The sequence below is a fragment of the Manis pentadactyla genome, chromosome 9, assembly GCF_030020395.1.
Source record: "Manis pentadactyla isolate mManPen7 chromosome 9, mManPen7.hap1, whole genome shotgun sequence".
Classification (NCBI taxonomy): Eukaryota; Metazoa; Chordata; class Mammalia; order Pholidota; family Manidae; genus Manis; species Manis pentadactyla.
Genome location: NC_080027.1, coordinates 13,605,644 through 13,622,995, shown reverse-complemented (window position 1 = coordinate 13,622,995; position 17,352 = coordinate 13,605,644). Strand labels below are relative to the sequence as shown.

At 55.2% G+C, this 17,352-nt stretch overlaps 1 protein-coding gene across 27 annotated transcripts in view; it reads right to left on the bottom strand.

Annotated features, from left to right (window-relative positions):
* Positions 1-17,352, bottom strand: part of NRXN2 (neurexin 2) — a 102,712-nt gene that overhangs the window by 66,664 nt on the left and 18,696 nt on the right. For 21 of the 27 annotated variants that reach the window (XM_036927317.2, XM_036927461.2, XM_036927468.2 and 18 more), the window contains exons 3-6: positions 15,089-15,106; positions 10,369-10,398; positions 8,038-8,109; positions 3,415-3,716 (exon numbers count right to left, since the gene is read on the bottom strand). In XM_036927317.2, coding sequence (XP_036783212.2) covers positions 3,415-3,716; positions 8,038-8,109; positions 10,369-10,398; positions 15,089-15,106 — 422 coding nt within the window. The remainder of the gene's footprint in view (positions 1-3,414; positions 3,717-8,037; positions 8,110-10,368; positions 10,399-15,088; positions 15,107-17,352) is intronic. The other 6 variants (XM_036927446.2, XM_036927323.2, XM_057506936.1 and 3 more) reach the window with 4 other exon arrangements.

Genomic DNA, 17,352 nt, shown 5'->3' with positions numbered 1-17,352 from the left:
AACCACACAGACAGAATGTGGCGATAATACATATCACACATCTAGAACACAGCAAAGGGAGGCTGACTGGGGCTGGGAGCAGCAGGAAGGGTTTATGAAGAAGGCGGGCTTTAAGCTGGGCTTGAAGGATTGAAATAAACAACAAACTAAGGATAATGGCTACAGTGAGCCCTTTAGTCCTCACAAGTGCCAGGCACTGTGCTTTAAGCATTACCTCTGTTAGTCATCAAAGGTTCCATGAGGAGCTAAGCAGAGAGGTTACATAACTTGCCTCAAGTCACTCAAACTACTGGCAAAGCTGGGATTTGAACCCAGTCTGTCTGACTCAAATCCCAGCCCTAGGATTTCACCCAGCAGACAGGAGGGTAAATGGAGATATTGGTAGGAGAACTGGGGGAAAAAGGGGCACTGGGGAAGCCGGTGTGGACAGGATATACAGTGCAGCTGTTAGGCCCTAAGACCGGGCAGGTGGGCAACAAGCCAGAGAGGAAGGGCAGGCTGGGTTGGGGAGGGAGCCCCAAGTGCTCTAAGGACACTGTCTTTGGGGAACTCTCTCCTTGGGGCCTGGGGGGTGCTCCTGAAAATCTGCACACTGAGGAGTGGCATCGTGGGAGCTGGGCAGGGGAAATTAGCTTGTCTTCCAATTTGGTGCTGACTAATGAGGAGATGGTTTTGCACTCTGCTTGCATGGTAGAGCAGGCGTAGAACAGGCGCACTGAACAGGGGAGGACAGTGGGCCCAGGATTCAAGACAAGCCTCAGGGAATCCTCAGAGCTGACCATTCCTACAAAGATCCCCCAGGAGATACTACCCAGCATGGAGGCCTCAGCGGAAGCAAGAGCAAGGTGCTATCTCAGGCCTCTGGTCCTCGCTGCTATGTTTAAGAGTCTCTTGGTGACCCCAGGGGTAATTATCTAATTCAGAGGGAATGGGGGAATTCTGCCTTCTTCCAGTCTTTAGAATTGACCTCTTGACCCATTCCCAAGTGTCAACCACCTTTGGTTGAGAACCACTCCTCTAGGGACAACAGGACCCAATAAATTATTCTTAGAAACCCGGGTGAGGACAGACCCAGCCACATGCCAGGCCTTAAGCAAGGACAGTGAATCCAGAGCATGGCCCCTGAAGCCAACCTTCCTCCGATGGTCATCATGACCAATAAAGGGCCACACCTCATGTTAATGGATGTGGACTAGAGTCAAAAAAATCCCTCCAGAAACTGTTTCTAAAGACGGCTTTCAATCAAAGTCCTTATGCAGACACTGCCTTTGGCCCTGAAGGCCTGTGTTAGAGTCCACATGACCCGACCCTACTCTGGCCCATCTTGGGGAACAGGCTAGGGGGAAGTGGCTTCCACTGGTTACCAGCTTGGACCCACAACTCTTGGGAGCCCTGGGAAGAGGCTACGATGGGTCACTGTCTACATTCCATGCTGTTAGGCCAGGTCTCACCCGCTCTGTGTGGTTTTCCCACCTCCCCTGGCCACAGACCTCTTCCTCCTCTCAGTGTCTCAGCTTCCTAGAACGCGTAAGGTTTCTTCCACACGGTGGACACTTGGGTGGCTTTGCTCTGTTCACTTTGAATAGACTCATCCTGCCTCCTCAAGAACTGAAGGGCTTGGAGAGCAGGGACCATGTCTTTTTTCCTCTGTACCCAGTATGGACGCACAATACATTTGTTGACCAACAATATGTGGATAGGGACTCTGTGTCTATAGCGTGTTGCCAAAGGCAGTACCATGTGACAACATTGGTCCTGGGGAGTGAAAACCTGCAAGAAGCATCAAAAGAAACTCCCCCCAACTCAGCAAAATGTGTGGGGCACCTAAAGTATGACAGATGTACATGATACACTCAGGTGTGCTCAGACAATGGTGACAACAAGGACAGCCCTCTGACCAGGTAGAAAACGAAGTGACACAAAGTGGGGCACTGCACTGAGGGGGAATGCCCCCACCAAGAATGCCACTCTCCAGAATCAGCACACTAAGAACCAGAGCACAGCTAGAAGTGCAACTACAACAGGCTCAGGAGAGCGCAGACGCATTAGCAGTGGTGTCCTCACAGCAAGGGGGAGGCCCCAAATGAGGAAGAGGCCCCGCTAGATCTCCCCCCAGTGGTGCTGAAGAAGAGCAGGTAACAAGAACACCATGTCAGCCGGAACCCTGCCCCCACCAGCCTGTCAGTGGGAGGAAAGGGAGGGAAAGGGGGATGACAAGAGGCTGACAAAGGGGAGAGAGGAGGGAAGGTTGGCCGCCAAGCAGCTACAACCAGGAAGTACTGGGAGAAGATAACCAGTAAGAGCAGGGCTGCAAACCAGCAAAGATAGGGCCTCCCACGGCAGGGACAGTCCATGTTCCTGGTCACACTTGGCCTGCTGGAGATGGAGCTAGAACAGCTTCCCTGCCATTAGAAGCAAGAGAAAACAGGGTAGCCAAGAGTAAAGGAGCAGCTGGACCTGGGCACCTGGGCACCTGGGCCCCAGGCGCTGAGTGAGCAGGGAAAGGAAGCAGGAGGCAGGGGTAGGAGCCTCCAGGGATGCACAGTGGCCAATCCTGCTTTGGAAAAAGAGTCTGGCTTGCAAGAGGCAAAGAGGCCGCACAGAGGGCAGAGCCAGTGCCCAGAAGCAGCGGACCTCCCCGTGGTAGTCTGAGCGGAGGGACGCTGGTGGAGAAGAACCCTGTCCCTCCTGCAAGGGTTGAGACAAGACAGTCTCCTCTGAGCCCCTGCACGGGCTGGGCTGGAAGGATAGCCATGGACCACTGGGACATGGAGGCCCCTCTGGAGGGACTGGAAAGGGAAAGAGAAGGGAGTGTGCTGCCCAGAGGCAAGGCAGACCAAGCACCCTCTCCAGCACTGCTCTCCCTCACACACCTGCTGTGCCTCCATCTCTCTCTGCCCCATCCCTGCCTCTGCCCTAGAAAGGCCCCATTGTGTCCTGGCTACGTCCTGTCCCCACACATAGCCAGGCTTTTGTTTGTGCCTTTCTGCCCTAGTGTCAAGACGCCCGCAGCTGTTCCACCAGGCCAGAGCCTTCCTGCCCCATAGCACTCTGGGGTCCACCCAGGCTGTATCTCACTCCTCCCATCTCCCAAACCATCCTCCTGTCGGACTGCTGATTGTTTAGCACTGGCCCTTGAATCCCCAGCCACGCGCCCTATGTGAGCCCAGCCCTTCCCTTTCCCTCCTGCCCTGGGCAGCTCAGCAGCCTCCTCTCTAGTTAGCTCCCTGGTCCTTAGAGCCTGCCTGCTGCTCTGAACTCCTGACCCTCACAGCCCAGGCCTCAACCTCTTCTGGAACCTCCTCACTGCCTGGGTCTTGAGGCCTAGCACCCACAGCCCAGGCAGCCCTCACTCCCCATTCCCATTCGGCCCTGGGCGCAGCTAGCCCCTGGCCTTCCTCGTGCTCGCCCTACCTGGCGCAGGTTTCGGGTGACCCGGACGTCGTGCCAGGCATTGTCGTTGAACTTGCCATTGACAGGTTCCACGAGGGCCTCAAAGGCTCCAGAGCCCAGGTTGATGACCAGCCAGACGGCCCCAGACTTGAGGGACAGGTTGACGTAGTCAGCCGACTTGCCCGTGTGCAGCATCAGCCCGTTGCGCTGCAGGGTGCGGAAGGCCAGCGTGATCTCGTCCGTGCTGCTCTGGATCGGATTGTGCGACAGGTCGTAGCAGAAGAACTCATTGCCTTTGAAGGTCGCCACAAATTCCTCCTTGCCTGGACGCCGCAGTGTGGGGAAATGGGAGACGGCTGAGTGCAGCAGGGCACACCAGACCTCCCTCCTCCCCTTCAGCCACCCAGGCCAGGTCCTGGACACTGGAGCCCTGCGGCCCCAAATGCAAGCTTTAGGCCCTCTTCCCTCCCCCTATCCACCCTCCTCTCTGGACCCTGCCGTCCTTGCTGTCAGCAGCCAGCTTCCCCCATGTCCATTTCCAAAGCAGGAGGCTGCTAAGTGGCTCTCACACTGACAGCTGACAATTAAGCTGCCACAGGGCCAGGCAAAGCAGACTTCTCACTGCCTCTTCCCCCAACCATCCTCCATAGGCCACTCCCCTAAATGAAGAGATGTGGAAGAAAAACAAGAGGCTCCATCCGACACCTCCCTGGAGGGCCTCCGCTGCGGCTGGGGCACCAAGGGTGTCCTGGTGCACTCCACCTCTCACTCCTGCCTTTTCTGTGGTGATGGCCTTTCTCGTTGCATGGGACAGTTTCAGGCCTTACCACAGGGGATGGGACTAGTAGGCCTGTCACACAGCAATGAGCAGATGAGGAGAATGGGGAAGCAGTGGGGAGGAGGACGGCAAGGGGACGACACGTGGGAAGGCCATGCAGGTGACAGGGACATGCACTAGGTAGTGTGGGCCACTGGACGGGGCTTGCACAGATGGCCATCAAGCCAGCTATCACCCCCACCCCTGGCTTTCTACTCCAACCTGAGAGGACAGTGCAGAGAGGGCCTAAGTGGAGAGACTCTGAGGGCTCCAGAGGGCAGGCGTGGGACCCGAGTGCCAGGCAAGTGGCTAGGGAAGAGAGGACAAGAGCAAGCCTGGCTCTCGTGCATGCATGTGTGTGCGTGTGCCTGCATATAAGCACCTGGCACAGGGCTCCCTCCACTGGCACTTTCCAATGAGAAGCAAATGACTGGGAAAGCCTTAGGGATTTGTAGCGTTCTGCAAGTGGGTGACGTGTAACAGGACAATAGAGAAGTTGGGGTCCCAGCCCCACACCTTCACAAGCCAGAGCACATGCAGAAGGAAGAAACAGGACATGGAGTCAGGGAAGAGCAGAGGATATAGACTCCGACATGGACTCCCTTCTCCTTCCCAGGAAACTTGGCACAACAGCTTGTCCTGCCCACCTCACAGGGTGGATGGGGCAAAAAAGATGGTGTTGAAAAGCCTTTATGGACTGTGGGGCTTCTCAGTTTAGGCCCCCAGGCCAGGGCACACCCGGAGCCCTCAGAAGGTGCCCGCCGTCCAGCAGGCCCAGCCTCAGCAGCAGGCACTACGTGTGGGAGTGGCAGCTCTCCGGTGCATTATTCTGCAGCTGCCCCGCCCTCACACAACAGCCCCACTTCTCTCCCTCCAGGCAGCCTGCCCGCAAACTCTGTCCTCACTGCCTCCGGATGCCAAGGCCCCAGCGCCTGGCACAGCGTTCACTGCAGCTGGCGAGGCCCCATCCCGAGGCTCAGGGCAGTGAGGCTGGTGGGGGCATGGGCAGTGTCAGGACAGTTGGGAACACTGCTCTGCCTACCTTAGGGCTCCAGGGGGGAGGGCCGGAAAACAAAGAGGAAGGGTCAGGCAGAAACAAGAAGAGGGAGGTGGGGGAGAATGGCAGTGCAGAGGGAGGCTACCCAGAGAGGGAGGAAGATGGACCGTCGGGGACAGTAGGGTTCAGAGCAGCGAGGGAGCAAGAGGCGATGAAGTGAAGCAATCTGGGTGAAGACAAGGAGCAAGCTGGGCGGGGACAGGTAAGGGTGCTGGGAAGAGGGCCAGCAAGGAAAGGGGGACAGGGACCTCCAGGGAATGAAGCCAAGGCTTTCTCAAGGCCTTGCTGTTTCCATAGCAACAGGCCTGCTGCCCAGCCACTGGCAGAGCCAAGGGGCTCAAGGACCAGAAAAGGGAATATGTGTGACCTTGAGTTTGCCACACATCCTAGTCCCTCACAGAAGCCAGGCCTGCCCTCCCACTCCCTCAGCTTCACTGCAGTCAAAGAAAGTATCATTAAAGGGAGAGTCAAACAGAAGAAAGGAAAGAATAAGGCAATCACGTGAAAAAGTGATCGGAGCAGAACAGAGGCCAGCAAAAAGGAGAGAGGCAGGCCTGGGGCTGGATCACGGCTGCCAAGGCAGATGGAGAAACGAGGCCAACCCTCCACTCCTCCGGCAGCCTCGGGTCTCCTAGGAGAGAAGGCAAAGCCGCCACTCTGGAGCTGAGGGCTACACATTCTCCATTTCCCGTTGCCGCCAGAGACCCAGATAGGCCCAGATGGAAAGAGGTTTGGAGCAGCCAGCGGGAGCCAGAAAGAATCTGAGAGGCACAGGGAAGAGTTGAGCAAATATGAACAAGAAAACCCAAGGAGGGTGGGAAAGACAAAGAGACCCTGAGTGAGCAGGAGGGCAGGGAGACTTAAGGGGGGCTCTGTCGGGTAAGGATGTGATGGCAGTCCTCCCCAGGGTGCTCAGACCGCGAACCAGACCTGGGAGGGGCAGGACCTGAAGCACCAGGGGGCGCTCTCCCCCATCTCACGCCCAAGAGACTCCAGACTACAACTCCCAGCAGCACTTGAACAATGACAACTCCGGATAGTCCCTGGCACAGGGAGGGAGTAAAGGCTGATACTTGTTTATCCACCACTGCTGGGGGCTGTGGTGCCCCACAAGTGTCCCCAGTCAAGCTGAATGTGGCTAGAGAACAGCTGCAGTCCTGGATTTCTGAGAGCCGAGAGGGACAGGGCGGCTGCGTCCCGGCCTCCCATCCAGGCCCAGCTCAAAGCCCTCCTCTGGGAAGGTCTCCAACCCCCGCCCCCCACTCCCTCCATCTCCTGTAGCCCCTCCCTAATCTCAAGCAGTACAGCTGCCCTGCGCATTTGGCACTTACTGCCTAGTAACGTCTTGTACTGCTCCCTTGAGAGGAAGTGTGATGCGCGAAAGAAGACCTGGGCACCAACGCTGGCTCTCCCACCAGCTTTGTGACCTTGGCCAAGAGGCAACATCTCTAAACCCCAGCTTTCTTGTCTGGACAAAAGAGCCAATCATTAGCCTACCTCACAGATTGCTGTGGGCATCTAGAAAGAGGCCAGACGGGGTGAGGCTTCAGAAACTACAAGCCATTCTACCAATAAACGACTCTTGCCCTGCTCTGTAACTTTCTGTGTGTGTACGTGCTGCCTATGTCTCTAGATCAATGAATAAATTAACTCCTCTGGACAAAGCCTGCACTGTTCATATACTTTGCATGTACCGTGCTTTATTGTAGCTATTTGTTGGAATGTCAATGAGCCCCTTGAGAACAGAGACCATTCACCCATTTAAAATAAATTTGCTGAGCACACGCCTACATATGCACTGAAAACTGTAAAGCACTAGAGGTAAACAAGTGAAAACACCCAATCGCTCAGTCCTCAGGGAGCTCAGCCTAGGTGGGGAAGCAAACAGGTAAAGTGACAGTTACAGTGCAGTGTGGTGGGGATTTAAGGGATGTGTAGACAAAGGGAACACGGAGCAGTGTCTGGGTTTGTCTGGGGAGTTCAGAGGAGACTTCCTGTGGATGGCCTGGCTGCTTTTTCAAGAGTCAGCAGAAAGAGATACCAAATAACTGGGGAAGAGGGCAGGGGTGGCGGAGATCCAGGCTGACAGAACAGCACGTACTATAGAATGCAGACGGACCCAACAGCCCCAGTACTTGGCAACCCTTAAGCGGCTGCTAAACTGTCCTGTACTGTACTTAGGGAAGAGGCTTTCTTAAGAGAAGCAGCCTCAGTAGAGAAAAATGAGCTTAAAACTTACAGACCTAAGACAAGCTAAGGGGCCCTGTGCTGGCCTGGAGCCTTTGGAAAGTGTCAGCTTTCTCATCTGTATCCCAAGGACAATGAGCCTTTCCACAAAGGGTGGCGGAGGCTCACTGAGGCGATGTGTGATACATACATATTATAGGCCACATCTCCCAACCAGAATCCCCTTGGGCTGGCACCTAGCAGGCTTCCGGAATTTGATGGTTAAACAGGAGCTTACCTTGCTTCCCACTTACTCTACCAGAGAGACAGGGATGGGCCTGTTTCTAGGGATGGGCCTGAACAACAACCATAAAAAAACATCTGTGTTCTAGAAAGAGGTCACCAGGACAACTGGGCTTTGGCAAAGAAATGGAGGTTTGTCCTTCACACCAGGGCAGGTACTGGGGGTACAGGCCCACCAGTCTCCATGGACCTCAGGGAGGATACAATGGGGTACACCTTTGTTGACTTAACTGCCCCCCAGGAAGTAGTTAGCCTGCAGGGGGTGAGGGCTGGGCTCTCTGGGGACTGTAGGGTCACTGACCTTTCGTCGGCTGGTGCACATCGCCGGCTCCTCCTCTCCCGGCCCCCCCCTCGGAGAACAGTAAGGACCCTACTGAAGAAGCAGAATTGGGGAGTCAGGCACAGGGGGCTACAGCCAGTCCCACCCCAGCCTTGAGGTGATAGAGGGCCCTCTCCAGGGCAGAGGTCCTGCTTGGAGGTGCAGGTTGGGGTGGAGGGACTGCTCTAGGGGCTCATTTGCTTAGAGCCTTTAGGGAAGGAGCTGGTTGACAAACCAAGGACTACCAGCCCCAGAGACCCCATAAGACTTGACCACCAACTTCTGCCCTTTACTCAGGGGTAGGGAGATGGGAACGAAGGAGCAGAGGCCTCACTGCTGGTTCAGGAGCCTCTTCTACCTGACAACATGCAAACAGGCTGGCCCTCAGGACCTGCAGACCCCTCATCTCCTACTCCCAGATTTTAACTCACTCTCCTCCGCACTCCGCATCTTTGCTCACACCCTCTCCGCCCTGTCAGGGTTCATGTTCTTCAACTCTTTGGAAAGCCTGACACAGGCCCCCTTCCTCCCAAACCTTCCTGATTCACACTCCAAACCCCTCTCCTGTTCTTTGCCTATCCTCAAGGCAAACCTGGTTCTCCGCCTATACCTGGGTCATTTATTGCAGTCAGTGCTCTTACTGTCCCCTTCTTTGCCAGTTAGACCATGAGGCAGGGTCATGGTTGCTGTGTGTCCCTCCCTGCACTGTGCCTTCAGCAGGGCTGTGTGTACTAAGAGGGGTCCTGCCTGGCTGGAGCTCATCATGTATGTGGGGAAGGCCTTTCTCAGGGACGACTTTCCGCTCCCCACCACCCAGCTCATCAACCCCCAGGCTTGCTCTCCAAAGGCCCCCACAGGCATGTGTTAGTCCATCTGGGCTCCAGGCTGCTTTAACTCTCCAGTCACCCCTGTCCTGTATACTCAGCGCCTGGCTCCCAGGTACCCACACCTATTGCCAGACCCCACAGGATGATTTCTTGAGAAGAACTCAAGAACAAAGTTTCAAAGTCCCTGTCTGGGCCCTTATTCCCACTTCAGTTCCAAGTCCCCAGAATTTAAGCTAGAATAACAGTGAGCTACAGACCTTCTGGGGAAAGGGGAGGGGGGAACAGGCCTTTCAGGATCCTTCGGGCCTTTATTTGTGCCAAAGGAGAGCCACAGCCAGCAGCCCCAGAACCAGGCAATAGCAGGCAAGAAGGATATGAGCAAACAACCAAGTCCTGACCTTCTGCTTGGGGCTTCCTTTTTCTCCCACATTTCTTGCTATAATTTCATATTCCTGCAAGAATCTCAGGCCCCTACCTCCCCAGACCTAAATCCATCCAAATTCCAGATCTAAGGCTCTCCCTGCAACCTAAACTTCATCCGGCAGGCCTCTCCTGCCTACAGATTAGAGACCCCACCCCGTTTCTGTGGAAGATGAATCCCAACAGAGGGCTTCCCTGGGAATAGCGAACAGTGCCTAAGGGTCGGGAAGGCCAGACAGAGTCAACGACAGGGAGGCCTGGGGGAGGGGCCAAGCTATGGGGATCACAGTCAAGACTCCGGGGCTCTGTCTCCGGGTTTGCTTAACACCTGGCTTTTAGATCTGGCAGGAACTTGGTAGAATGTGAGACTAAAGATAGATGAGGGCTCTGGACAGTCCCACCAATTAAGACTGTGTGATCACCAGCAAGTCACTTAGTCTTTCTGGGCCTAAACTCCTCATTTGTCAAAGAGGGTCAAGAGACATTCAAAACATACAAAGGTGATGGCACATGGGTGGGGGACAGCTGTGGAAAGGGGGTGCCCTCCACCTCCATTTCCCCCTTCCCCCCTTCAGTCCTGCTGTGGGTGGAGGGGACATCCCACAGTAGCAGGGCGAGGGGAATGGAATCCTCTTTCTCCAGCCCATGCTTTTCTCTTTCTATTTTGGTTCACAGAAAAGAAAGAATGATCAGAATGAGTGGAAGGAAATAAAACACCACCATGAGAAAAAAAAAAGCAAGATACACTACTGGGAAAACGCAAAAAGGTGATTGGAGACAACGGCAGGAGTTCAAACATCTCTTGATGTCAGAAACCAAGGTGGGATGAGGGTGGATGGAGTGTGTCAGGGAGGCGGGGAGAAGGCAGCACCGAGACAAGCCCCCACCCCCAGCCCAGCACCCCCAGGTAAAGTAAAGGCATGGCAGAGGAGGGGGGCAGGGAAGGCAGGAAGGAGGTGGGACCAGCGGAGGCGGGGAAAGGGGAACAGGGGAGGAACAGAAAATCCAGGCGCAGCTTGGGGGCAATCCAGTCCAATCCAGTCCAAACCAGAACTTCAAACCATACCTTCGCTGTTTAACGTCAGGTGAGCCGGACCTTGGAAAGGAGGAGAGAAAGAAAGAAAGGGGGAAAAAAAGAAGAAAAAAGAAAGAAAAGGGGAAAGAAACAAAGAAAACACGAGTCATCAAAATCAGCCAGAGAGAGGGGAGAAAAGAGCTTTTGCTGCCACAATTTAAAAACCCTTTTTAACTTGTGACAGACATCGGGGGGGAAAGCCCCAGCCCAGAAGCTGAGGAAAGGGGCCCGATGCCGAAACAGAGGGTGGGGGGCACAAGAGGGGAAGAGAGAGAGAAAGGGGGCGTCGGAGAGGATGAAGGGGGTACAGGCAGAACCAGGAAGGACGGGGCAGGGAGTCACTGCAGGGGGAAAGGAGACTTTGGTTTCTTTTTTTTTCTTCTTGCCGAAAAAAAAAGGAAAAGGAGGAGAAGCATGAGGCTGGAAGGGCTGCTTTTTCCTTTTTCTTTTTTTCTTTTTTTTTTTCTTCCGGGAGACGGAGAGAAAAAAAAACAGTCAACGAGAAAAACGATTCAGATGAAGGAGAAAATAAAACACAACACAAAAATCAAAGCCACCTGGAGAGAGAGAGAGTGTCCTGTTAGCGTGGGATTGAGCAGGCAACAGGGGACCTCCAACCACCCCACACCCTGTCCCATCACCCCGGTAAGCCTGGCAGAGAAGGGCAAGGTGTGTGAGGAACCTGTGCCTAGAAGGAATTCCCCCAGAGTGGGCTTTGGTAAGGCACCTGCCCAGTTCTGATCCTCCCAGCTGTCCCCCCAACGATCTCCATGTGGACAGCTGGCACCCTGTACATCCGGGTTCTAAAAGGAAACCGGGGTTCAGGAGGACAAAGAGAAGAAGCAGGTAGGAGAAAGCACAATCTAGGGAAACCTAGAGCAAAGGTGGGGGGCTTGGCACCCTGCACATGGAGGACTGGAAGACCAAGGCCAGCACTTTTGGACAGTAAGGACGAAAGAGGACAGCCAAGACCCATGGGCAGGAGGTCTGGCTCTCTGAGAGACCAGAATTACTCTACAAACCCCCTTTTTCTGGCCAGGCCCTCTGAGATGACCCAAAAGTTGAATTTTGAAAACAGAAAACAGATGCCCTATATCCAAGACAGTGGAGCAAAATCAGCTGGGATTTTCTTTCCAGGTTACCTTGGCCCCTTGAGACAATCTGGTCAGTCCTGAGCCAGACCCACCTCAGCTTTATGGGGAGAGACTCCGGCCCACTGGACCAGGCCGCCAGTCCCCAGAGGGCACCAGCCAAGGAAAGCTTTCTCCCAGAGTGGCTGGCAGCACAGGCCCCACAGCAGGGCTGACTCCAGGGCTTCCTGACCTTAGCCCACCCCCTCCCCCAACCCTGCACCCAGGGTCTGCAGCCAAGAGAGTGGGGAAGGAACAGCCCTGTGGTACCACATAGCCCTTGGGAAACATCCCAGCACTGTGGCAAATGAGATGTGGGCCCGAGAGGTAGAAAGTGGGTCTGGGAAAGAAGTAAAGAGCTCCAGGTGTCTCCGGGACAAAGCCGAGAGCGAGGATGCCTGCATTCCAGGAGGAAAGGTGGCCAGGAGGTCAGGACGGGCATGGCCAGGTGCCAGAGGCCTGGATCCTGTGGGAGATGTGGGCAGATGGTTTGCATGCCCCTTCCCACTCTCTGGGAGGCCCTGTCTCTCCCCACCTCTGCTGCTGAAACCAGCAGGAGGAGGGGCCACAGCTGCCAAGGGCCGCCTCAGGGCAGAACAGCTCTAGGAAAGACACAGGGTTCAGCCACAAAACAGGGGCACAACCACGCATCTGGACTGAGCCTTATCTCTTGCTGAGTGCCCCCTACCAATTCTTTCCCTAAGAACTATAGATTCTGCTTCCAAACCCCTAAATCCAGGACACAGACCCAAAGCCCTAAACATTTATCCAACCCTTCCTGGCAGAAACAGCCTTACCCACAGGCTCCCACCCTTGGAAATCCAAGTCCAGGAGCCAGAGGCCTTGTGAACCCGTCCTCTGCACCCCTCAGGCCTGTACTACTGCCTGGGGGAGCCACATCTCTCCCCTCGCAGACCCTCCACTGCCCAGCTCCCAGCCAGCCTCATCAGCATGCAGCACTCTCCCTCTGTCACCACAGCAACCAGCTGCTCAGCTCCCTCAGGCATGACAGCACCAGCCATCTTGGCAGAGGCAGGATGGCTCCAGCCCCCTCTACCCAAGGCTCAGTCCAACCTGGCCCGAGGGTACTCTCCTTACAGCCTCACGCATCCCTGCTGGGCCTGGAACTTCTGCTCCCTCCTCAGGCACAGCCCTCCTCACCACCCGTCCCCACATCTACCTGTGGCATCAGCCCCTCCCTCCACCACTGGAGATGGGGCTGGCAGTGATGAATGGCATTACCAAGGGGCCTTTCCTCGGGCACTTTATCTGGCTGCTTCTGGGTCTTCTTTCCCTGCTACAAGAGGCTAGGGGGAAAGGAGGAGGGGCAGCCGGGGTCCCCAAAAGGAGAAGCTTGGCAGGGAGCTGGGCAACAGGATGGTCGGGCTCCTGGGAGAAAGCTAGGCTTAAGCACAGCGTCAAGGGATGAGAAGAGGGTAAAGGCAGAGAGGACTCAGAGATCTGAGCGCAGTACCACAGAGGAGGCCCCCAGCCATCCCTGAAGCCCCTGCCTGCCACACCCACCTGCCCACTCCAGTCCCACCCCCTTACCCTCCCACCAAATCCCAGGAGGACCAGCGTTGAAAGGAGGAAGACAGTTATAGGGGACAAAATTGAGAGATACAAGCAGACACGTCACGGGAGACACAGATATATCACATCCCTAGGTGTGTACACAGGCACTCACACCCCTGGCCCAGCGGCTGACCTGCAGGCACGCCCAGCACCGCACCCAAGCCAGCAGACGACAGTGCCGGCCCCAAGAAATGCCGCGGGGTGTCCACAGGTCTCATTTGCCCCTTGTCCCCAAAGCCCAGCTTCCCTTCTTGTTCCTTCTCCCCTCTCCGAGCTCCAGTCACTCCCCTACCCCTCTGCACCCTCACCCTCCACCCCTGCTCTCCTCCTTTCTTCTCTGGACCAGCTGTTTCCCCAACTTGGTTCTCTCCTTTCTGCCCTCCATCCACTTCCCCTTCTGGCCTCTACTTACCCCTTTCCTTGTTCCCTTCCCCTCCTCCTTCCATCTCTCCCTTTGTTCGGGAGGAGACATGACATCAAGAGCAAGTAAAAGTCACATCAGCACTAAATCTTATCTCAGCCCTCAGAAGGCTTCATCCACCCAGACGCACAGACTCGCTCACATGCACAGAGGTAAACACTGACACACAGGGATGCAGACACAGACAGGACAGATGCAGACACTCCTACAGAGGCACACAGAGATACAGGCCACGCTACAGAAGACACGACAGTGGAGGCACACACGCCTGCACACACACTCAGACACGTGCACACAAGCCTATGTGTACAGACATGCACAAAGGCACACAGACACGACAGAGTCCTATGAATGCGTGTGCACACCCACACACACGCACACGCACAGGTGCCCGCATGCCGGGACCAGGGGACCTGAGGACACCCCAAGAGAAGAGACATTGGCGGGAGACAAGCCAAACCATGGACACTACAAGGAAAATGGATTCCAGCAACACACCCAAGCCAAGAGCCCCTCTCCACTCTTTGCCAGGACTCCTACATCCTGGGTGCTCCCCCTCTGCTCCTTCAGGACAGGGCTCAGGCCCAGGGAGCTCCCAGCCTAGGGCTGCCTCGGTCCCTCCCACTCGCACTTGTTGCTCGCTTCTCCAGGAAGACAGCTTGGGGCAGGTTTGGTGAAGGATCCCACCCACTGCCCATCCACTGCCTGCCCTCTCCACCATGGCATGTGAGCTCCCCAGCAGCCCGGCCTCCGAGCTGGACCATTCAGCCTAGTCTTCCTTTTCCCTGACCTAGTCCACCCAGAGGAGGAAGAGACAGGGAACCAAAGCAACAGGGGAGGCTTCAGAGAATGACAGGAACCCAGAGAGAGCCTGGGGAAGGACAGAGGCAAAGAAAGAGGCCCAGGGACACAAGCCTGGAGAAAAAAAGAGGGAAAGAGAAAAACCAGAGAGAGGAAAGGCAAACGAAACAGAAGAGAGGGGAAGAATGGACAGAGAGACTCCAAAGAGAGGCCTGCTCCCGCCCTTGCTGCAGGAAGTGCAGACCACCCCTACCTACCAGCTCATGGGACTGGGGCTGGGGCCCCAGGGTCAGTGGGCACCGAGGTTGCCATCCATCCACACCCACTGACCTGGCCCCAGCCCCCACCTCTCTGCCTGCACTCTCCAGACCCTGGAGCAGATTCTACCCAAGCAGCGACCCCAGCCCCTGGCAGCAGGGCCCTCAGCTGGCCTGGGCAAAAATGGTGTTTCCTCACTCACTTCTGGGCACTGCAGAATCCTCAGCCCATCCCTCCCCCCTTGTTCCTGCTCCTCCCTGAGGAAGAAGAAAACCTGGTCAGCAACTGGTGCTGAAGACTGGCAAGTGGAAGGGCCTGCCCTCTGCCTGGCAGTCCCCCCAGCAAACCAATAAAGAGGGAGCAGGCAAGAGGTGGGGCTGAGGCAACCTAGAGCACCCAGAGACATCCTTCCCCCTAGGGCCCCAAACAAGGACAGAGGGAACCCTCAGGTGGCCGATGACACACCCTCACATGGGACCCCACGGCCATTGGTCCACCACCCCAGTGACTGAGAAGCTTCACTCACCTTCCACGGGGTGCTCCTCTACAGGCCAGCGAGGTTCAGGAAAGGGTGAGGCAGAGAGAGAAAAAAAAGGAGGGACGTTAGCAAGGGTACCAAGGATAGGGCTCCAAAGGAGTGATGGGTTCAAGGTCCCCAAGCCCACCCAGGCCCTGACACAAGTCACACAACCTGGAAGGCTCTGCTGGGCTAGCTGTCCCCAGGTCAGTACTTCCCACACAAGGTCACACTGTCCAAGAGGACCCAACCTCATGTTACGTTTCAGGAAACTGAAGCCCAAGGCAGAGAAGTGACCAGTCAAGGTCACAGAGAATCAGAGGCAGAGCTGAGAGTGGCAGTCAGGTGTCCCCTGCATTCCATTGCTTCTCAGAGACAGATGGGGACACACTCACATAGGGCTCATGTGAGACACACTCCTGCTCAGTGACACACTGACACACATAGGTGCTTAGTGATCCAGAGACATGAATAATCTCTCTCAAACTCAGACTTGAAGCCTTTGTACACCCGGACCCAGCCACCCCCTCAGCCGCACCCACCCAGAGGAGAAGATTCATCAGTATGCAGTCAGAAAACAGTTCTGCCTCTAAGTTCTGTGTGACTCCCAGCCCACGGGTGTAACATCTCTGGGCCCCCAGTCCATTTTTTGCAAAAATGAGAGCAGTGGACTAGCTGGTTTCTGGGACCCATACTGGCTCTGGTTCTGTGATTCTAGGATAAAGGCCTTCTTAACAGCAGGGTAAGGCAAAGGGCCCCAGGCTGGATGGGCCACTTCAGTGGTGAGGAGGAGTCCAAATTCAGTGGGCCAGACTGGGCCTATCCCTGGGTCACACCACAGCCTTTGGGCAGTCAACACTCACCTATGAGAAGCCTGCCTGGGTCTGGCCCTGGGGTTCACCAAATGGGACAAGAGAGGAGAGAGAAGGAAGAGACGATGGAGGTGGTTCCTTCAACTAAGCTACATTCTTCAAGCAGGCTGGGCCCTGACCTGCCAAATCACCCCCTCTTCAAACATTTCTGACATGTCCCCCTCCCGGGAGACTTGAGAAGAAGGAACAGATGGGAAGAGAAACAGTAGGACCTACAAACATACAGATCCAGTAGGGAAACACACAAACATGTGCCCCCAGATATGCATGTATGAAGACAAACAATTGGTCAGTACACACTCGCATTATATGCACACACCGCTCATACCTCCAACGTCAGTTTGTATTGTTGCTCATTCACTCTTCGGGGGTTAGCTCCACTCCAGAAACACACACAGTCATTTATCATACCTTGCACCACCTCCATAATATACACACACAGGCCAAATGCAAAAGCAATACCCGCCCAGTGATCTAATACACAATATTAGATGCATACGCCACTGCCAACCCCACTCCCTCCAGTGGCTAAAGACACACACCCCATAATGAACACCACTCCTTTTTTCCTATCTCCCATTTTTTAAACCTATACACAGAAGCCTTTACAAATCTTCACGTGTTAGACACACATTTCCATACAACACTGAGCTTCTTTAACCTGACAGCTACATCTTCTGAAAACTGCATAGAATGATTTTCTTAAATAAACTGAATCATATTACATCTGTGGCAGGAAAGGGGCGGCTGGCTAGGAAGGGACCCTCTGGAAAACCCTTGGGCTTCATGAGGAGCCCTACATCAGGATCTCTTTGGCCCCAGTGTGCTAAGGCCCCGGCCCATCAGCACATCATCTCTCCAGCACCTGCACAAACAGGAAGGTTTGGTGACTTCTAGATAATGCAACACGGAGAGTATGTCAAAAAGTACTGGCACCTACCACAAACATGGGTGTGCCATGCTCAGGAAGACAAGATGCCAAACTAGGTTTGCTGCCTGCCCACGTCTTCCCTTTCCTGGCTTCTGAGGTTGCTCCTAGAGACTCACAGACCTCGCCTTCTCTGCTGCCCTGTGCTTTCTGCTCATTTACCTGTGCCCACCTGCCATCATGGGCCCCTCCAGGCTCAGTCCTGTGCCCTCCACACTCCTCTCTTCTCCCCTCTCTGTGGTGACAGCTCATTTTCATGGCTTAGGGACTCCCAAACCTGTCCTTGTAGCCCAGGCCTTGTCCATAGGTGCCAGTCCTACGTCCCCACCTGTTTGCTCAGCAATTACTCAGACAGCTCTCTGACATCCAAAGTCCACCATAAAACCATGCTCAACATCTCTACCTCCACAACAGAGTGCCTCTTGCCCTGCGTTTGGCCAAGGCACTGCTCTCAACCGCCACCTCATGAGCAC